This window comes from Eutrigla gurnardus (assembly GCF_963514095.1).
Source record: "Eutrigla gurnardus genome assembly, chromosome: 11".
Taxonomy (NCBI): domain Eukaryota; kingdom Metazoa; phylum Chordata; class Actinopteri; order Perciformes; family Triglidae; genus Eutrigla; species Eutrigla gurnardus.
In genome coordinates, this window is record NC_139925.1 from 26317497 (window position 1) to 26340241 (window position 22745).

Consider the following 22745-nt stretch of genomic DNA (forward strand, 5'->3'; position numbering starts at 1 on the left):
TCCATACCTGTCTCACACCTCTGACTGAGGCTCAAAGGCCAGATCCACCCGAGGACACTTTAACATGGTTACAAACCAGCTGGTGATGCATTTCTGGACTTCAATATTTGGTTTGCAGTCTTGCTCTTCACTCATTATTTCCTTACAATTCCCCCCACACGACTACAAGGACTGTGAAGACAAATAAACTCATCATCGTCATTTTCTCCAAATGAAATCATTTCCCACGCAAATGTTGAACTGGTCTAGACAGAGGCGTTCAGAGTCAGACTCTGCTCAAGGCTGCTGAACGCTCCTCAAACAATGAACACCTTCAGTGTTGGAAAATGAGCTGAATGAACCCTGAGCTGATGTCGTTCATTTCACTGAAACCAAACGGCCTAAATGTAAATCACTGACACACTCGTGCTCTTAGTTCAGGTGTAACCTGTGTCTTTATTCACAAACCACACCACCGCTGGGAGTTTCATCCATGCCTCCCTGCCTCCTCGCCGTACAGTCTGAAACAATGACATGCATCGCACAGGCACAGCTGGAATGGAATGCTGGACGTTGATTTTGCATCACCCGTCCCCCACGTCCAGGGTTGGGTATGTGGGTGGGCTCCCTTCACACAGCGGGGGAGGGGACGGGACGGACCCCTGCACGGACAGACAGACACTTCTCAGACTGCAGCAGGTAAGAATGTCCATGCTGAGATTCTGTTTACTGAAATGATGAATCAGTTCTAGATCTCACTACACATCATTTAGTTATCATGTTTCAATTCCTTTGAAACATAGTTGTATGAGTCATTATCCGCCATTTTATTTATATTCTATAGCATTGTATTTTTTTCTTTCTGGAGCAGAAAATCATTCCTCGTGGTCCTGAATGAGTGTGTATGTGATTTCATCAAACTGGGTCAGACTCTATGATATCAGTGTCGGTATGATGGTGACTCTAGCAGATCAGCTGATTATAGAGTCATAAAGACACACTACACGTCGGCCCTCGACCAATCATGGCTGCTCGTTTTTCACCCCGTGTGTGATGTCATCGCTACTCTGCTGTTTCTCTCCAGCTTTTTTCGTGAGGAAACGCCATCGTTACATAAAGATTTCCTCCATCTTACAACAACATCGTTACTCTTTCTTTTCACCATCGTTCACAGATGTTTACAGATCGATCTGTGCTCCTATTGGTCAAAGTGACGTCCATGCCGGAACAAAAGAGATAACACTGTTGAGACGTTGTGAGACGTAGGTTGTCCTCTACTATGACACACTATGTGGTGTAAACCATGGGTTGTCATTATGGTTATCTGAGCCCACACTGTCTGGATAGAATCAGGATGATATGATCGTGGAGTCTGAACCACGTTTTGTTTGTTTTGTTGCTGAAGCCAAAAAGCTCTGAAAGCAGTGACAAACAATCCACTAAATCACCATGACAACACCTTTGGCTGCTGTTGATGATGTCAACAGATATGGCCAGGTACTCATGATGGACTAAACAGGACTGGACAGGATAAAGAAAGACTTGGTTGACTCATGAAAGACTCACGGCCGTTGTGTTGGGACTCCAGTGCTCCTCGCCGTCTCAGCAGGATCCTCTGCAGCTGCTCGTCCCCGTCTGTCGACGCTGCCTTCGGATACGTCGGCGTTCTGCTGAAATCGGCCTTGACAGTTTCAACAAAAACGGTTAACAACAGAGCTGGAAAGTAACAATGAATGAATCTCTTAAAGTACACTTAAGAAAGAAATGAAGGTAACACAGTATAACACCAAGTTAGTTGAACTTCAGGGGTATTGATCTGTTCATCTAGGTAGCTCAACTGATTGTGGATCAGTTTCAGCTGTTTTGGGACAACAGGAACAATGTAGGCAAAAGCAAGAAAACCCCCAACAAGGAGGTTCTGAGACCCCAGACAGCTGCTCTTTGCTTCTCCTTCCTGACTGGTTCGGTTCTGGTTCTGCTAGTGTCCTTGCTACCAGCAGCCTGCTGGGGTTCATGTTCCTGACCAAACTGCAGGTTCTGCATCATGCTCCAAGTAGTGACAAGGACACTAGCAGAGAAGAAGCAGCCAGGAAGGAGAAGCAGAGAGCAGCTGTCTGGGGTCTCCACATCAGAACCTCCTTGTTGGGGGGTGTCTCATTTCATTCTTCATATTGTATGTGTAAATATTGACTGCCTCTCCTTAAATGTTGTTGCAACATGATAATAAAATATCTGATCACTTTTCCAACCCTTTGTTGAATATGATTTTTGAATCTAAAATCTTGTGTGAACAGTCGCAGGTCCAGCAAAGCAGACATTCCCGTTGCATGAACAGGGAAAGTTCAACCCGCTTGTGAGGACCGTGGATTGTTTCCCCAGTCCCATTACCATGATGCCTTTGAGCTCCTGAATGGCAGAATTAGAGGGCAGCCTCTCCATCTGATAAAAGGAAAATAAGAGGAAAAGATGGGTTTGGTAAACAAACAGCAGTCTGACACATTATACTTATTTTTCCTCATTCAGCACTTAGGGGCTAAACTGCACCTCTTACCACAGAGATGAGACACTGTAGGCGAGCGGGACGACGTAGGCTTTCTACAAGACGCAAACATGTAAACACGCAATCATTTTGAGTTGCGTCAATTTTCCCATCATCATTATTTGTAATTACATTGTAGAGCAGGTCCTAATGCTATCTAATTTGGCAGCGTTGTTGTGGTGGAGGAACATGCAGACTGAAAGATGTCTTGGCCATATTTCATGGCATAAGTAGTCATGTTTTATCAAAACAAGCAGCTCTTAGACAATTCCACACACTGATGGCTTGAAGAGCACCCAACAATATAGGCTCAACAATGTACCATGTGCTTTAGGTTGGTGATTTCAACAAAACCACAGTATATGTTTGTCACAATCAGGACAAAAATCACACCCATGCATTTCCTGTAATGACTCTAGTTCATGTGTTCATTCATCAGTGTTTAGTGTTCACGGTGAGATTCTGCTGGACGTCTCTGCCAGCTTTCTGCAGGTGGCAGACTCGTCACGACGGCATATTAGGACCACTGTGGGGAAAAAAAACGGACCAGAGAAAAAAAATTGTGAGTTCATAAAGTAGCAAATTTGCCACTTTATAAAGTTGTAGATTTGCTACTTTATTACAATGTTAACAACCGCCGTTTATGCTGGCTAACTTCCCATGAATGTAGCATTTATCTTTCTAATTATGACATCACAACATGTGACAACGCCTCGTTAAGGTCCTAAGGTGATGGTTATTGTTGGTTTTATTTAAATGGGCCAAATTGTCGTCTTATGGGTGTTTATTGATCGGGTGGTCGGGCTAAGATGCTAGCTGTAGCTGCTATTGTTGTCATAGCAATGGCAAACATCCTGTTATGCAACTTGTTTCCGTCCTCTATGACCAACATAATAAAGTAGCAAAATTAGCTACTTTATAAAGTTGCAGATCTGCGACTTTTTTCTCTGAATATTGCCCCCCTTCTCTTGGCTCTGTGTGGTTTTTTTTCCTACAGTGGCCCTAATACGCCATCGTTCTCGTCTTTGTCCGTCCAAATTCTTCTTCTCTTTGTGAATGTAACATCTAGTTTACACTACACAACTTTAGCCCTGATTTTCTGCTTGCTGGCAGTTTTTAAAGTCGCTGATGAAATCAGATCAGAGGAAAATCTGCGTTGGCTCAGATCTCACAAATCTGGGCATGAGTGCTACATAGACAGTCCTGTGGACCCCCATGGGACCTTATTTCAGAAAAAAATATGTACAGTACGGTGAGAGACAAATGTTTTGATTCTGTTTTAATTGTATCATGAATTACACGTTTGTCGCACGTTGTGTGAGACCAGAGATGTAGTTCATGGAGTGGTTTCACACTAAACTAAATGATACGACAAACCTATGACACTCTGAGAGCATAGACTTGAAAGGTTCTAAATTGACAAAACATCATATGTGGAATAATTCAAACAAGATTAAAAAAGGATTTGTCTCTCATTGACTATGGGACAAACACTATGTTTCCAAAAGTATTTGCTCACCTGCCTTGACTCCCATATGAGCTTAAGTGACATCCCATTCTGAATCCATAGGGTTTAATATGACGTCGGTCCACCCTTTGCAGCTATAACAGCTTCAACTCTTCTGGAAGGCTTTCCACAAGGTTTAGGAGTGTGTTTATGGGACTTTTTGACCATTCTTCCAGAAGTGTATTTGTGAGGTCACACACTGATGTTGGAGGGAAGGCCTGGCTCTCAGTCTCCACTCTAATTCATCCCAAAGGTGTTCTATCGGGTTGAAGTCAGGACTCTGTGCAGGCCAGTCTAGTTCATCCACACCAAACTCTCTCCTCCATGTCTTCATGGACCTTGCTTTGTTCACTGGTGCACAGTCATGTTGGAACAGGAAGGGGTCATCCCCAAACTGTTCCACAAAGTTGGGAGCATGGAATTGTCCAACATCTCTTGGTATGCTGAAGCATTCAGAGTTCCTTTCACTGGAACTAAGGGGCCAAGCCCAGCTCCTGAAGAACACCCCCACACCATAATCCCCCTCCACCAAACTTTACACGTGGCACAATGCAGTCAGACAAGTACCGTTGTCCTGGCAACCGCCAAACCCAGACTCGTCCATCAGATTACCAGATGGAGAAGCGTGATTGGTCCCTCCAGAGAACGTCTCCACTGCTCTAGAGTCCAGTGGTGGCGTGCTTTACCCCACTGCATCCAACGCTTTGCATTGCACTTGCTGATGTATGGCTTGGATGCAGCTGATCGCCATGGAAACCCATTCCATGAAGCTCTCTACGCTGTTCTTGTGCTAATCTGAAGGCCACATGAAGTTTGGAGGTCTGTAGTGATTGACTCTGCAGGAAGTTGGTGACCTCTGTGCACTATGTGCCTCAGCATCCGCTGACCTCGCTCCATCATTTTACGTGGTCTACCACTTCTTGTTGAGTTGCTGTCGTTCCTAATCGCTTCCACTTTGTTCTAATCCCACTAACAGTTGACTGGAATATTTAGGAGTGAGGACATTTCATGACTGGACTTGTTGCACAGGTGGCATCCTATCACAGTACCACGCTGGAATTCACTGAGCTCCTGAGAGCGACCCATTCTTTCACACGTTTGTAGAAACAGTCTGCTTGCCGAGGTGCTGCTTTTATACACCTGTGGCCATGGAAGTGATTGAACACCTGATTTATATTATTTGGATGGGTGAGTGAATACTTTTGGCAATATAGTGTATTTATTCATAAATAAGGTCCCATGGGGGACACCGGATGGGGCGGGACTTAGCTTCTCTATGGTGAATTCACTTCTACAGGATTGGATAAACAGGGGCAGGTCATCAGCCAGGCTTTGTGTTTTGTAAAACCATTAAAAACTAACTGCTGCTCTTATCACAGAATATGCAGAAAATCAGTTAAAAAGTTGCTGATTTATTGTATATGTAATATGAACATACTATCAGGTTTGAGAGGCTTTAGTGTTTTCACTTATGCCGATTGTTTTCTGTTGTTGTTTGTTTTTAACCTTTTAAGCCTTGGTACAATCATGGAGATAGACTCCAGTAAGTGAGTCAATTAACAATGAAGAAATGAAGGAAAACACAGTCTTACTACACAGTCATACAGGAGAGCCCACTTATTCTACTGAGCATACATTTGTAATATGCTGTTCATTGCACTCACACACTCTTACAGTTCCTTTTAGTATCTTACAATAACTTGACAGTCAGTAACTATGCTATACGTCTATAACAATGTAAACAGAAAATGCACAGTTGGGTATGTTTGATATTTGGTCACCCATTTGGACCTTGGACCGATTCCTTAAATGGACCAATACCTTGATCCAAAGTGGTCTGACCCAACCACATTCCCCTAAGTCTGGACAGCGTGGTAGTATCCATGCTGTATCTAACATGTGTGAGCTTTCCATTTCCATGCTTCTTTCAAGTATTACTTACATCCAACCACAATTTCAGAACGTTTATCACATTCAATGTCTTCTCCATCATCCCTCCGTTTCACTGACTGTTGATTCATCCTGTCAAGTTAGTTATTGTTATTCCAATAAAGTGGATTCAGTTCTAATAATTGGCTTTACGTCACTTTTTCTGAGTAACTTGGACAATGCGTTCCAACTCTTTTCCTCTCCACATGGACTATTGACCTGCGCTCAACCAAAGCCTGCTCCAATGTGATTGGTCAATACTGCTAAGGCTACAAACAGAAACCAGAATGCTTCCCATATATCATCTGCTCCAGGTGCCGACAGATTCTACTTATTTGATTTGTTACAGCACGTAGGAGTAAAGTAGCATCAGCCATGACCGACAGTTCACTGGCATCAAACTTGAGGTTAAAAGCTTTGATAGACTGGCTTTGAGAGTGGCAGGGTAATACACCCGTTATTGAAGGTACCTGTCTCCTGGATCTAGTCGGTGACTGGCTGACGGGTCGGAGTTGAATGCCTTTCTTGATCCTGTGCATCATTTCCTCCACCGCCTGCTGCCGTACATCCACTTCTGGACGAGACACACAAGCAAGAGAGACACATTTTTTGAACGTGTCGTATTTAACAGCTTCATTGACACTGAACAGTCTCAGTGGGGAACAGTGCCAAGAACAAATGTGAGTTTAAATTATTTAGAGAGGTACGAAGCATCATTAGCACTGCACTTAAAATACAGGTTGTTTAGATGTACAAACTTGAAAATGGCACAAGGCCCCGAGGACCAATCAATGAAGTCTTTGTTCTTCAGCGTTTCCCTCTTAATTATTTTGCCATGAATTTTGACCTAACTGTGCTTCTGTGGATCCTGTTTTAGGGTGGATTCGGCTGTAGAACAATTAACAATCATTGCTGTGGCCGTTAATATTCAGAGTACACCTTCAGAGTGTAGAGCCTTTGTAGAGTGGGAGGTTACCAAAATGATCTTGGAATTAATTTCCACTCACTGTTGAAACACACAAACACTAGTCAGCAATTTCCATCCAAATATCCGTGATGATAAGAGGGTTTATCATGTCCACAAAAGATGGGAACAAAACATATAACTCTGCAATAAAGCAGCCCATTACGGCAAGAAATGTGAATATTACATTTTCTAACATCAAGCATTTAATGGCATGTCATTAAAATATCACAAAAACACGATTTTGTGTAAAAGTAATAGTCAAATATTTTCCTCTGAAGTGCTCAGAAAGAGACTATTATTCAGGTGTCAGAGTAGAAGATCCTTGGGGGCCACCTATTCATCCCTGCATGGAATTCCAACAAATATCCCTGTGTGAGGCAAACAATTCAGGCCTCGTGTATTCATTAAGCAAGATGAGGACACAGTACAGCCTGTTCAGTCAACATGGATGATCTACCTGCTCCGACAAGTCAAGGTTTCCCTGTTGTTTGCCCAAATTGAAGAATTCATCAGGTTGACCTAATAGGCTAACGATGGAGATTTGAGTTGGAATTTCGAATGCATCACTTGCTTCAGCATTTGTCCTTCTATACAAAAGTCACTTCGACTTGCAAAGGAAAGGGCGAAAAGGATCAAATCCGAACGGCAAAAATAGGATTGGACACTGGTTCCCCTCCGCTGACATGCATGACAAATAGCAGCCCCAAAGAGAATCAAATACCAAATGAACATGCATCACATGGAGAAAGAAGAGATATGCAAGATGTTTGAAGCAGGAGTGACAGAACATGTAAATTAAAACAGCATTTCATTCACTGTCATCACATTCAATACAAAAGGCCAAATGCAAAAGTCAATTAAACTGATTATCTGCATCCTAAAGGAGGCCATTTCCATGTGAACGTCAATAATAATCAACACACATTGATTGATTGCTATATAGAGATATAAACAAATCTTGAACAGATATTGCGTAAATACATTATACGTGTTGATGTCTCCCCTGAGAAAGGGTACATGGGCCGGCCTTTGTAGAGCTCTCTTCTAGTTTTTCTGGCCACTCAAAGTGGTTCCACCTGCTCATCAGGATCTAACTAACATTCACACATATTCACACGCTTGTCCTCCAGTCCACATGTCGAAGAAGAATAGGACACGTCTTCGTCGCTGTATCACCAGGCAAAGACCTTCAGCACCTTTACTCATTCTTGAATTTCTTCTTTCTCCTTTGACTTCATTCTTTCTTCCATTTCTTACTCAATACCACTATCATGTTCAAAATGACTGTTTACAAAACAGGTTGAAAAGCATGATTGTTGTTTCTTTGTATTTGTCATGTTGTATGTGTTTGTCCTGAAAAAAGTAACTGTAAGTGTATTTTTTAACACTTACCTTGCTGGTGCTGATTCCTTAAAGGATACTTCACTGGTGGAAACATGAATGTGAATTGAAAGTCGGTCATCTATTTAGTCCAAATGTAAAATACATGTAGGTGCCTTCTTGACCAGGAAAAGGCAGACAGTGACTTTTTGGTGCATGAGGATGGACAACATTCCCACAATGCACAGCTCCACAGGCCACTCCCACTGATGCAGACTGACCAGCGGCAGCGGATTTTGGACAGAGCGCAGAGCGACATTTTTATTCTAAAAGGAGTCTCAGTGGGTCCCACCACTGGTCTGTAACAGGTCTGTAGTCTGTAGTCTCAGTGGGTCCACCACTGGTCTGTAACAGGTCTGTAGTCTCAGTGGGTCCCACCACTGGTCTGTAACAGGTCTGTAGTCTCAGTGGGTCCCACCACTGGTCTGTAACAGGTCTGTAGTCTCAGTGGGTCCCACCACTAGTCTGTAACAGGTCTGTAGTCTCAGTGGGTCCCACCACTGGTCTGTAGTCTCAGTGGGTGCTGCCCCCTGTAGGCGGGTTGAAAACATGAGGAACTAGTGTTGTAGTCATGTTTACAATGTTTACTGAGATAATACAGCAAGAGAGAAGTAGGGCCATTTTCTCATAGACTTCTATACAATCAGACTTCTTTTTACAACCAGAGGAGTCGCCTCCTGGTGGCCAATATAGAGAATGCAAGTTTAAGACACTTCAGCCACAGCTTCACTTTTCAGAAACAGGATGTCACCACCACCAGCCTATATGACTGCACTGGGTCTTCACCAACCAAATCTGAGCCTCAAATGAAGCTCCGTCTCCCAGAGCCATCCTCCTCGCTAAGCAGTCAGCAGGGAGGACGAAGTCTGCAAGTTTAGACTGTATGGACCCACTAGCTGAAGTGAAACACTGCCCTGTTTGTTTGGCCACCAGCTTCACAGTTCACACTTTAACTGCATATATTATATTAATATGATGCATTATACTTCAACAAGACAAAGAAAGAACTGCATCATATAATGCACACTTTCTGGATGTTTGATGTGTACCTGGAGTCTTGGTCGAGTCCTGGACCACCAGTGGGATATCAGCACTGATGTTTCTTCTCTTTCGGATCAATGACAACAGTGAACTACAGATAGAGGGACAAATGAGGATCAACTGGTTGTTATTTCGGCAGGTATCCTAAAAGTGCTTACTGGCATTTTGAATTGGTGGTCCCTGTATTTTCCTTCTAGACTGTGCAAATGAAATGCACCCCTTGTTTGTATCATATATGACTGTTGACCAAGAAGCAGGTGAAGCCTATTAAGGCAGCTTTTTCTCGCCACTGTCGCTTTAACGCTTGTTCCTGGGTGATGTTGGGACTTTGAAATCGTATTCACTCTGGAAGTCATGAGCGTATTCTAGTCCTGCTCAATGTGTTAAGTGTCCTGAGATGACTTCTGTTGTGATATGACACTATAAATAAATATGAATTGAATAGATTTCAGACTTTTTGGGCCTGGCACATTATTACAGACGGTTCATCCCTGATTTTGGTGGATGCCCCTCTCAGAGAGCTGACCATGAAGAAACACTTACAGATGATGAAATGGACCCTGGACACAGGAAGTGTTTGGTAATCTGAAAAGGGCCTTGTGTTCAAAATTGGTCCTCATGACCCTCAATAGTAATTTATGGGACTGGGAAGTACTCAAATACTACCTGCTAGGAAGGAGGTTCTCTCTAGTGATGTGGGTAACTATCTGGTTCTTATGTCTCCAAACTTTGAACTCTGTCTTTCACAGGCCTGGACAGCGCCATGGAAACGCAGAGGATGTCAGGGAGAGGGATGTGTGGCATCACATTGGCACATGTGGTAGAGAGGCGCTACATTCCCATTCAGGATTGGCTGCCACATCACAATATTACATTTCCCAGAATGCCTCACCACTCAGACAGGTGTAGGTGCCTACACCACCTCATAGAATCAGGGCTTCTGAATCTAACAGAAGGGAGACCAGGGGAGCAGAGGCGAGGGGAGCACATGGCTGGAAGGAGCTGACATCGAAGAATCAACCCTGCTGATACAGGAATGTGGTTTTGATTCAAGGAACTACTTATGGGAAACTGACATTTTATGTTGAAGACTATTTGCGAAGTGTTGTGGACTTTGTTTGGCTGAAGAGAATACCTGAGTTACCTGAAAAAGAAAATAAATCTTTTTTGGTACATTCTTTTGTTTTCTCAGTTAAACTGCGCTGCCCCCATCCTAGCAGTTACACATGTAGGTTACATACGTAACTTACATTACTTGTGTGGGATTTTTACACAATGCAAGTGGTTTCCTAACGGACATGAACAGCGGTCTCCTGAGTGAAGGTCCAATCTTAAAGCAAACAAAAGTCGGGAGTGAAATTGTTTCCTGGCGAATGTAATTGATCAAAGTAAAAAGGCGGAGCATACTGTGTGGGATCAAACCTGAGTGGGTTGGAGGCCGGAGCGGGGCCTGGAGGAGGTGGTGGGGGAGGTGGAGGTGCTGGTGCTGGAGCTGGGGGTGGGTTGGTAGCGGCCTGCAGCTTCTTCTGGAGCTCCTCGACTGTCCAATGAAACACATCCAGTTACAGTGAAAACAGAAAGGGCAGAAAAGGAAACCGAAAAGAACAACCCATGGTCCTCCAGAATCTCAAAGTCTACTGTAAATACAACTTGTGGCAGCAGAGACACCATGTATAATATTCCTGCCCCGCATTGTGTCCTGTCCTAACGGCTCCAACAATGTCTTGTGGAAGAAAACTCTTCAGGTCCAATTCTGTGGCTGGTTCAAATGAGGTTTAATCACTGACAGTGGAGAAAAGACAATGTCGCGTTGCCACACAGTCCATTCTAAAATATGTGAGGTGAGGGATAACTTTATACACAGAACCAAAGGGGCAGGTCTAAACAGTGGATTTACATAGATTCAATACGCATCTCTCCCAAAAGGAAGAGACTTCCTGAGACAACATAAAGGTGTGACTTCCCTCGGAACAGCTGGGTTCTTTCTACATAGTGTCACAACAGGGGCCATTCATGAAGGCCTTGATCAAGTATGTGAGATGAAGGTGTTTCGGAGACGGTCCAGGAAGGGGGACAGATCAAAGGGTCTTTTCATCAACATGGCAAGGGTTACATACAATGAATACAGCTCAGCAGGACATTTGATGTTCCCGAGAGAAAGGAACATTATATGGGATACAAATAAGAAATGTAAGGTAACACAATTTCTTCTACAGTCTTCACCTGTAGAACGCAGATCCTTGACCTCCACTTCAGCCTTGGAGCATTTTTCGCTGTACCCCGTCTTCTCCTCCTCCACGAGCTCCAGTTTACGCCTCAGTGCCGTCAGCTCCCTCTGAGCCTCACAGCTCTGCAGCCTGTTCTCCATCTCCTTCATCTGTCAGTGTGTGAACACAACACACAACGCATCATTTACCACACAGGGCCTGATCGCTTTTCATACTCAACTAGCTTACTGTTGATCCATCCATCCATCCATCCATCCATCCATCCATTGTCTACCACTGATCCTGTATTCAGGGTTGCGGGGGGGCTGGAGCCGATCCCAGCTGTCATTGGGCGAAGGCAGGGTACACCCTGCACAGGTAGCCAGTCTATCACAGGGCTGACATGTAGAGACAGACAGGTAACCAGTCTATCACAGGGCTGACATGTAGAGACAGACAGGTAACCAGTCTATCACAGGGCTGACATGTAGAGACAGACAGGTAACCAGTCTATCACAGGGAGACATGTAGAGACAGACAGGTAACCAGTCTATCACAGGGAGACATGTAGAGACAGACAGGTAACCAGTCTATCGCAGGGCCGACATGTAGAGACAGACAGGTAACCAGTCTATCACAGGGCCGACATGTAGAGACAGACAGGTAACCAGTCTATCACAGGGCTGACATGTAGAGACAGACAGGTAACCAGTCTATCACAGGGCTGACATGTGGAGACAGACAGGTAACCAGTCTATCACAGGGAGACATGTAGAGACAGACAGGTAACCAGTCTATCACAGGGAGACATGTAGAGACAGACAGGTAACCAGTCTATCACAGGGCTGACATGTAGAGACAGACAGGTAACCAGTCTATCACAGGGAGACATGTAGAGACAGACAGGTAACCAGCCTATCACAGGGAGACATGTAGAGACAGACAGGTAACCAGTCTATCACAGGGCTGACATGTAGAGACAGACAGGTAACCGGTCTATCACAGGGAGACATGTAGAGACAGACAGGTAACCAGTCTATCACAGGGCTGACATGTAGAGACAGACAGGTAACCGGTCTATCACAGGGAGACATGTAGAGACAGACAGGTAACCAGTCTATCACAGGGCTGACATGTAGAGACAGACAACCATTCACACTCACATTCACACCTACGGGCAATTTAGAGTCATCAATTAACCTAAGTTAAAATTATATAAAATATTAATATTGCAAATACTTAAGAAACATTTCTTAAAACATTCTTATTTACTGAAAAATAAAACATTCTGATAAACGTTCACAGAGAATGATAAGCTAAATCTTTTATTTTCTTCCGGAGATGTTGGCGGCTGCAGCTGCTGAGGATTTCAGATAAGTAGTATCGGGCAGCAGCCGGTTGACATCCAGTCGTGGGCTCCCGGACCCCGTTCCTAACTAGTGCTTGAGGGTAATGAAGGGTATGGCTCACCTCCACCCTGGCACCAGCAGAGATCAGTGATCCCACTCAGCTCTAATTGTTTTCCATCAGTGCCAGAGGAGGAGGGAGGAAGCTGAAGGCCACACTGTTGCTTTTAATGATCATTCTTGCCGGGTACAGCCCCGAGGTTTCACTGTCATGGCCTGTGATCATTCACCAGACCCTGTGTAATTAACCTGCTAAATACTTCTTTCTGATGCACATCAATTACAGGCACTGCAGGTGTAAAGCACATCAATGGGTTACATATGTAATACTGTTCTTCGATTTGAACTATTTTCTAATTAGTTCAACATGAATGGCTAAATGTACAAATGATGTTGGTTTGTCATGTTACACATCAGATCTTCAGGCAACCACAGTTATGATTATCCACGACTATGACTGTCGTTCTTTTCTACATTCCATTGAATTAATGTGACTAAAGGGGCGTTTATTTGCACCATCAAATTACATATAAAGTCAATGCAAAGACAACAGGGTCGCTGGTGTATTAATGCCGAGACTGCGTTATTTTCAGTGTTTACGGAGCTGTTACAGTGTTAGCATAGCCTAGCTTTACTCAATCCGAACGTCATTGCCAAAACAACTCTCTCCACCCGGATTCTGATTCTGTCCAAGGTCTAGCCTTTAAAGGCAGTGTTTTCTTGCCACTATTGGTCCATGTCTTGCTCATGGGGGAAAGTTGGGTCTCTGTAAATTATAGAGTCCAGACTTCTTGATGAGAAGTGTCTCCAGATAACTTCTGTCATAAGTGGACGTATAGAAAACAAATTTAACTGAGTGTGTTGTATTCACCGTTCTTCCATCTCCATCTAACCCACCTACATTGTGATGCTGCATCCATGAATGAGTGTAGTTTGTGCAGGGGTTGTCTACACAGACCTGATGCTGATGCTCCAGCCTCTGTGCCTCCAGGTCCTGGGTCAGCCTGGTGACCTGGTTCAGGGCTTCCTGTAGAGCTTGATTGGGGGAGGAGCTCTGTATCAGGATCTGACTCTGTCTCTTCAGCTTCGTTTGCTCTACCACCATCTGAAGAGAGGACCACAAGGGAAATGCATATGTATATACACGTTGTTGCAAGGGACAAAAAGGCACTGTGAAAAGAGGAACATGGAGGGCTACTGGAAACACACTCACTGCTCTGGCAAAGATCTCTGCTTCCTTCCTCAGGTCCCGCTCAAGGTCCAAGGCGTCCTGTAAGGCCTCATATTCCTCTACAGCAAACTGAGACACTGGACAAAGTATTAGTATGTAGTCTATGTAATATCTATAAGCAAATAGGACCTCATGCTTAGTTTCATTAGTGATCGTTTCTACATCACCCCCACTAACCTCTGTTATATTTGCCCAGGAGTGTGTTTTGCTGCTCCGTCTCAGCAATTAAAACACTGTTATCATGTTTCTCTTTCAGCAGCTGCAAACAAAAAACATGGACAAAATATAAAAAAAAAACACAATGTCTGGTTTATAATAATCACCATCATTGTTAAAGTGGAGACGACACAGAAGATTTTTGCATATACCATCTACAGTCAATTATTGAGCATGACTTTACTAAATCATGGAGCAACTGGACCAAAAAGAGACATTTAATGTTGTGTTCACACTAAACACAAACCCAATTTTTGCCTCGTATCACATGAGTTTGATGACAGGATCATTAGTGTTTATTCATGGCACTCATGATAGACGCGCTGGAAGGGAGGCGGGGCTTTCCACCATGTAGATACCAACAACCACTTGTTGGGACCTAACCGTTAGGACTACACAATGCGGCCTACAAAGCCTACACAATGCGGCCAGACAAAGAGACAAAGGAGATAAAAAACTACAACCACCATTTTAGTGTCACCTCCACCTGGTCGTGAGATCTGACGTCACACAACTGGGGCCCTATTGGCTGACAACTGCATGGGACTCCAGGGGGTCCCCCGGACCAGCCGTGAGCTATAAATCCCGCGGCCACCAGAAAAACTTCCTCTCTCCAAAGTAACTTGCGTTACACCAGGAGGTGAAGATTACGTCTGCAGCGTTTTCCTTTGTCCTAGGCCGCAGTCTTTTCCCCCAAACTCGCTGGACGAGCAACAGACTGTTTTCCCCTCTTTTTCTCTACTCGTTTTATTTTTCTTTTGTTTATCATTTTGGATCCCGAGGAGACCACCGCGACAGCGCGACTCTCCCGTTCCCCGCGGTAAGAAGAAAAACTTTCTTCGTCCCAGCTGCCAGCAGAACGGATAACTCGACCCGTCTTTGTCTGAAATCAGCTGACTAAATCGCCGAGCCCCGCGATTGTTCATCATTTCCCTGCAGAAGGAAGAATAACTAACGGTTTTCTTCAACCAATTGGATCTGGCGCTGAACGAGCGCCCACGAACTACCGTCCGTTGCCGGCGTCAAGGAACGCCATCACCGCACGGGACGAAACCCTCACATCGACGCATCTCACATCGACAAAAGTAAGAGGCTATTTGTCTGGGCAGAAGCAGAGATTCGATAGTGTAGGACATGCTTGTAATTCTTGTTAATGTGTTTTAAGTTCTGATCGCGGACCGCCGAGTCCGTTTGTTCATGTGCTGCTGTATGTGAATGCTGATCGTGTACCCACGCAGCTGGGTTGATTTCTGTAACAGTGTTTTCGACTAACCTCCGCCATATTCGCGAGCTCAGAAAGCCTCTACTATCAGTTAAAAGACCGGTCTCGCGGAATAAACGCCAGTTCATTCACGCGAGCCCGTGTGATAGCGGCACGGCTTCTGAGACTCAGAATATCGCTCGCGCATTCTCTCTCTCTTTGTTTGTGTCCCGCTAACACACATACACGCCGCACACACGTGTCCTAAGCCAGCTGTTCCCGGCGGACGCTAGGGACATAGCTACATCTGGTGGCTACATACGGCTATCTCTCTCTCTCTCTCTCTCTCTCTCTCTCTCTCTCGCTACTCCATCGGACGTCAGTGGCTCCGCCCCTGAACGCTGCGAGGAATAGCTCCATCTGGTGGCCGCACATAGCCATCTCTCCCTCTCTCTCTCTCTCGACACACACGCGCACACACACGCACGCACACACATACGCACACACTCCACGTGTGTATCTCCCTTTGTTTAAGCTTAGCTTTGTGTGTTAGGTAGTTAGGTAATAAGGCTTTGTTAATTGCAGTGTTATTGATTGTGATCATTATTACTGATTTTAATAAATCTTATTATATTATAACTAGCGGTCTCTTGTGCTTGTTGTGTATATGTCACTGGATAACAGCAGGTTGTGAAGGCTAGTGCTTGAATTTCACGCCCTTCTTAATTGTTAGATTGTTTTTATGCTTCCATGCCAATGATCACGATGATTGGCATGTGAGTATAAAACCTTTATATTGAGACTGAATACAGTTTTAGGTTATCTTTTCCCTGATCCCAGGGTGGTGCCCCGTTTATTCATGATTATATCATGATAATATATTAAATATAATTATTAATACCGATAACCATATTGATATTAATAATTAACTGTTGATAACCAAATCTGCTCCTGCTACAACCCCAACACACTATTGCTGCTTTCTACATGTTGAAGTCCCAGATCCACCAGGAAACCAAACACCATCCTGGGTTCATGACATCATCCAGAGGTGCTCGGTGGATTTCACCAAGCTGGATACACTGGATCTAGTTAGACCCATGTGGGCTGGCTTACGACAGTTGGGGGAACCCAGATTAAACTATTTAGCTTTGATTTAATTACGATAAGCAGGTACAAATTATACTAAAATAACTCCATAATGATGGTGATCAGTAAAAAGTGTGACGTCATGCTTTGTTAAGTCTGTCTGCAAGACATCAAGCTAACTACTTTTAAAATGCTTGTTTTCTGAATGGAGTCTGCTTGATGGGTGCTAGGCTATGCTAACATTGTAGCTGCTCCATCAACACTCCAAATAAGGTCATCGAGACATAAATACAGCAGAGACCTTGTTGTTTGGACCACAGACAGTCTCTGGTTTCTCCACATAGTCTGGTCTGGTCTCTGGACTAATGTGAGCTACTATCTAGACCTCTGGGGGACCACAGACAGTCTCTGGTTTCTCCACATAGTCAGGTCTGGTCTCTGGACTAATGTGAGCTACTATCTAGACCTCTGGGGGACCACAGACAGTCTTTGGTTTCTCCACATAGTCTGGTCTGGTCTCTGGACTAATGTGAGCTACTATCTAGACCTCTGGGGGACCACAGACACAGGAGAGAGTTTGCGTTTGATGTGAACCCTCCATAACTCTCTTTTAAAGTCCCAGTCGGCAACATTTGTTTGATCATATTCACTGAAGCCGACACTACGCTCCGATAAAACAACATAAATCATCGGTTTTAGTAAAAAAAAAAAAAGCACGCCTCTACGTGTAGAGCCTGTTGTTTGTTTTGCAAAAAATCGACACGCAGGGCTGTGTTCGTGCACACACAGAGCCCCTCCCCCCTCGGGTCGTACCACTATCACGGGGGGAGGCGGAGGGAAGTAGTAACAAGTTTCTAATTCCTCGGTTAAAAACCGAAACGAGGAGGTCCAAAACAACCAAGGAAAAGAAAACACTGGTGGAAAAGAAGGAAAAAAAGAAAGATGGCGACGGTGCCCGTGATAAAACCAGAGTTTACATCGGAACCATGTTTCAAAGGTGGCGTGATCTAAAGCCCAAGTTATGCTTCTGCGTCGACACAACGCAAGGGGGCTTGCGGACCCCTTACGTCCTTGCGGACCCCCCTTACGTCCAACGCAAGGGCCTGACGTGCACCTCCCAAAAATCCTAGACGCGCGTCGAGGCGAAGCAACACCAACGCAGCGGCATTGGCTGTGATTGGTCCGCTAACTACATCCGCTGGAGACCGCTTTTCTGGTTTCCACTCATAAACACCGCCATTTAAACTTTTAAAAGGCTACTTTTATTGTTTTCACCTCGTTTTATTGTTTGCACCTTGTCGCTTTTGCACAAAGAAATAAAACACTGAAAAATTGTGGATGTTTAAAGCCGGAAGGTAAACAAATAGGCTATAACGAGGCTAACGACGATATACGTCAAGAGTCTTGGTTGGTCGGTCAGTCTTTACAAAAAACATAGCGCCCTTTACTGGTGTGGCATTGAATTGCATTTCGACACGTAAACCCAACGCAGAACCATCACGGTCTCCAAGCAACTGCGTGGCCGTTGCGTGATCACTACGTGGAAGCATAACCGAGGCTTAAGGGATTTCAAAGGGCACGAAGTCGAGGGGTTGTGGGGGAGGAGCGTGAGAGTGCCCTCCATCCGCCGGATTTACCGACTGGGACTTTAAATGAATGGTTGTTTTTCAACCCTGCAGGCATCCTTTAATTTAAAATGAATTTTTCTCCCATAATATTACTTAATCTTAGTTTTAAAAAGAAAATATTAATTACCTTGCAAGTAACTTGAAACCTGCTTGATTTGAAGTGCTACCAAATTATGATGTGTACTTTTTATGTGGTAGAAATCAATGAGAACCAACGGCTGCCTGCAGGGGATGAAAAAACCCACAAAGAATGTATAATTATATCCAGATATTCTTTGTAAATGGCTAGCACTTGTGCAAAGTTTGCATGACTTGTAGTGAATGGGTTATGGACACTGGTGTGGTCTTTTATAAAGCATCCAAAATGCAACCCAGCTCCACTAGGGCTGAAACTGTCATACATTAGTGGGGCTCTCACAACCATCTGCCAGTGAAGTGCAGACAAATTTGTGACGGTTTGTCCTACTGATTGGACAAGAAGGAAGTGTGAGGAGGAAGAAGAGTATTTTGGTTTAGTTTCTCTCTGCATCTATTTATCTACCAACGCAGAGCCGGTTGGCGAAACAAGAGGACAACAAGTGGCCTTTTAGAAGCTCATATAAATGCAAGGCTTAGTGTTAATTAACTCCTTATGGCAGAACAACACATCATTTCTCCTCTCCTACCTGTTCTGTGACAAAAATCATGTAAACAGAGCCAGATCTTGCCAGTTAAAGCAGCACAAAAAGGTTGATTAATTCACTGTTGATGCAAAAACCTCAAAAAACTGTCACCTTGGCAGTACAAACCTGCAGCTGCACAGAGATATTGTCTTGCCTCTGTTGTCAAATTTTCCAGCAATAATTGCAATCAATCTGAACGTTGCTGCTGGCTGAGTTAAAAAAAGAAAAACAAGGTGTGCACAACACTGACACTTAGCTGGGGACAGGTGCACGACTAAAAACAGCAGCAAAGGAAAGGGGATGCATTCTTTTACTAAAACATTCTCAACTATTTGGGAGAATAAAATTATGCAAAACAAAAGAAAAATCGAAATCCTACTTCTTCCCTGTTTTCCCTCAGTTGTTCCTTCACTGCCTCCAGATCAGTGACCGTCTGATGGTTCTCCAGCTCTGAAACATAGACAATCAAAGCCACGTTAAACACCAATAGGCGTTTCTCATATTGGGTGTATTTGCATTATGGTTCCCTTGATACTTGTTTGTGTCTCACTGGGGTTATTGTTTGGTTATGTTTGCTTATTTAATAGAAATACAATACAAGATGGAAACCATCCATCCACCGCCTATCACTTATCCTGTAGATAAGACAAACCAACATCATTTGTACATTTAACCATTCATGTTGAACTAATTAGAAAATAGTTCAAATCGAAGAACAGTATTACATATGTAACCCATTGATGTGCTTTACACCTGCAGTGCCTGTAATTGATTAGCATCAGAAAGAAGTATTTAGCAGGTTAATTACACAGGGTCTGGTGAATGATCACAGGCCATGACAGTGAAACCTCGGGGCTGTACCCGGCAAGAATGATCATTAATCCCACATAGAGGATGTGGAGACATCTTGTACCTGAGATGGTCTGACACTGAGGAGGCACCTCGCTGGCTGCATATAGCTCTTCACTCTCCTCCTCCTCCTCCTCATCATCATCATCAAGGTTGATCTCAATGATGGTCTCTGGGCTGAGGAGGGGCAGCAGCATCATGCTCTTCCTCTTCAACGAACGGTTCTGACGCTTCAACTACAACAATGAGAAAAATGAAAGGATTTTCACACGTGATTGTTAATGCTGCATACGTAACCTGCCACTTGCCAGGATGTTGAAACCCCAATGTTTGCGGATGATACTGTCATGTTTGTTTTTTAAAGACTGACAGGAAGTGGCAACCAAATTAGGCGGCTGTGGCTCAGAGGTAGAGGAAGTCGATCCTCCAGTCCGTATGCCGAAGTGTCCTTGGGCAAGACACTGAACCCCAAACCTCCCCTGAAGACATGTGAAGACTGAATGGAGTGTAAAGTGCCTTGAGCGGTCGAGAAGACCAGAAAAGTGCTACAGAAATACCATTTACCAAATGAACAACATTCTGGTTTGCCTTAACGTGAGCAAAACCGTTTGTATGTAATGTTAGATCTAGAAAAATGGAACTCAACCAGATGTTTTTGTAAAGGGTGAGAGGATCCAGACGGTTTCACACTTTAAATATGGGGAATAGAGAATGCAAGTTTAAGGGACTTTAGCGTTGGCTTGATACTGCTAGTTAGATTTCCAGCGGGGATTTCACACAAAGATTCTAACATCTAGTATTTATATTGTCTTGAAATTCTGAATGTTGAAATGACGCTATAGGAACAAGAAGGATGCCTGGACATATTTACACGATGCATCACATGAAAACATTACCTTCTTCTGTTCTACCTCGATCAAGCAAATAAGTAGCAATGCTCAACTTTTCAAAGATTGAATGGAAAATAATTTCACAGATAATTGGCTCCTCAGTAGCTACAGTCGTCCAACAACACAGCCGTGACAATAACAGTGGAGGGGAAATGGTTTCACTGAATACACTAACGGCATTACCTTGTGCAGCAACGTGAACAACCCTTGAATGCACAACTTATGGAATATGCAGCACGCATTCCCTAAAAGATGACATGAATCCAAGAAAAAGTGACAGCATCTTACAACACCTTCATTTCTCAAATCAGCATAGAGTGACAAGCGTGCTTTGTATTAAGCTCATGGAAAACAGGCAGAAGAGAAATAAGGTAGCAGAGCGACAGACGGAGCAGATGAGATGTTGTTGATTTCCTCTTTTCTTCGGCCCTGCAATCAGTCATAATGGCAGGACGCATGCGAAAGCAATGATAAGGTGTGAAAGCGTCGACAGCGGCGGAGGAGCACAAGCAGTGAACGTCTCTCCTGTTAGACGTAATCACAGTTTTCCTGATGCGATGTGTATTTGCATTTTGCATTTCCATGCATCGTGTTTTCCTGCGTGATTATCACTTCTAACACGTTTTCTTATGCGGCATTTGCTTTGAAATGATTTGCAAATTGATCAGTTCTGCGTGACAGATAGACGCTAAACTGCCACAATGGCCGATCCATTTCTAGGAGTTCAATCATGGGGAACGGCCATAAGCAGACCACTGCTGAGTAAAACATGAATGAAGCCTACGGGGAGGAGGTGCGTGCCAATTATGCATGTTTCTAGATGTCGTCAGGAGGAAGAAAAGTGCCGGGAGAGGAGACAAAGGAAGGGAGATAAAAAAAGGCGAGCCCTAACAGAAACATTTATTAATGGCATCCTGGTGGGAGCAGATTGCAGCAATTCCATCTTTTGATGATGACCTTCACACTACAGATTATTTTTTTTCTAAAATGCAATCAACAACACACAACGTGGAATCACATTCTTTTGATAATAATCTACAATTCCTATAAAATGACAAGGCTGACATACTGTAGCATCAGGCTAGCGCTTTGCAGGAGTCACCAGCCCCTTCACTCGACCTCTGATCACACATCAGCACAAAAACATTCGGATTCCACCGCTGGGAAATTGCTAACTCCCTCCAGTTTTCTTTTTAATTCAAAATGTTGAGGAGTTAAGGAATTGCTCTGAACTTTCAGAGTAGGAATACTTTGTATGCAAAATTACCATCATTACAGCTACAGAGAAATTACATTTAGTTCACTTTGTCTGTCCTCCTCTGGGAACACCTCCTTTGTATTTTGGGTTTGATTTAAATGTAAATGAGGAATAAACTGATGTGAACATCCTCAGAGTACACGAGCTGTGACTTTACAACATCGCTGTAACACTGTTCAAAAAGGTAATGTCACTTATGTCCAACCTTATTCTATTCCCAGCACTTGGATTTATGGACGACTAATGTGTTGTTTTAACTAACGTAAGTGAGTAGTTGACGTATGGATATATTCTGGGATGTGGCTGATCAAGGACCCCAGCGTGAGTACACTATGCTGCTGTATTAGTGAGGCAGCCACGGGGAGTGTCTCATTATGGACACTGTTTTATATCGAGGAAGAGGAGGAAGGAAGCAGCGTGCGGAAGAAACCCAAAGACATCAAATAAAGCTTGAAAGAGAGCGGTCACTTAGACCGCCGCGGAGCAAGCTTTTAGCCGCTATATCCTTAAGAACAAATAGATGAACTCCTGCCGTCGGAGCAGCAGTGGGCTAGTTTATTGCTGCCTTGTGTCGACGCGGTCCAGCAGACAGCCGATACGTTTCTCTCAAGTCAGGAGGAGAAGAAATGGGACATGAAATAATCTCTCTCCCACATTTCAAGACAATAGGAATTCATCACATTTGATTGTGTCACCAGTTGAGAAATATTCACTTTGCAAACTTCCAAACCTGCATATTCGCATCCACAGTGTACAATTACATGGA

General features: G+C 43.9%; 1 protein-coding gene across 1 annotated transcript in view; it reads right to left on the reverse strand.

The window, feature by feature from the left end:
• Positions 1-423: 423 nt before the first annotated feature.
• The window catches only part of shtn1 (shootin 1), a 35420-nt gene continuing 13098 nt past the window's right edge, over positions 424-22745 (reverse strand). The window contains exons 5-16 of the mRNA XM_084021658.1: positions 19896-20067; positions 19362-19432; positions 14364-14445; positions 14169-14263; positions 13914-14060; positions 11566-11719; positions 10765-10882; positions 9351-9433; positions 6425-6528; positions 2368-2418; positions 1546-1660; positions 424-641 (exon numbers count right to left, since the gene is read on the reverse strand). Of these exons, the coding sequence (XP_083877784.1) occupies positions 610-641; positions 1546-1660; positions 2368-2418; positions 6425-6528; positions 9351-9433; positions 10765-10882; positions 11566-11719; positions 13914-14060; positions 14169-14263; positions 14364-14445; positions 19362-19432; positions 19896-20067 (1224 nt within the window). The 3' untranslated portion in view covers positions 424-609. The remainder of the gene's footprint in view (positions 642-1545; positions 1661-2367; positions 2419-6424; positions 6529-9350; positions 9434-10764; positions 10883-11565; positions 11720-13913; positions 14061-14168; positions 14264-14363; positions 14446-19361; positions 19433-19895; positions 20068-22745) is intronic.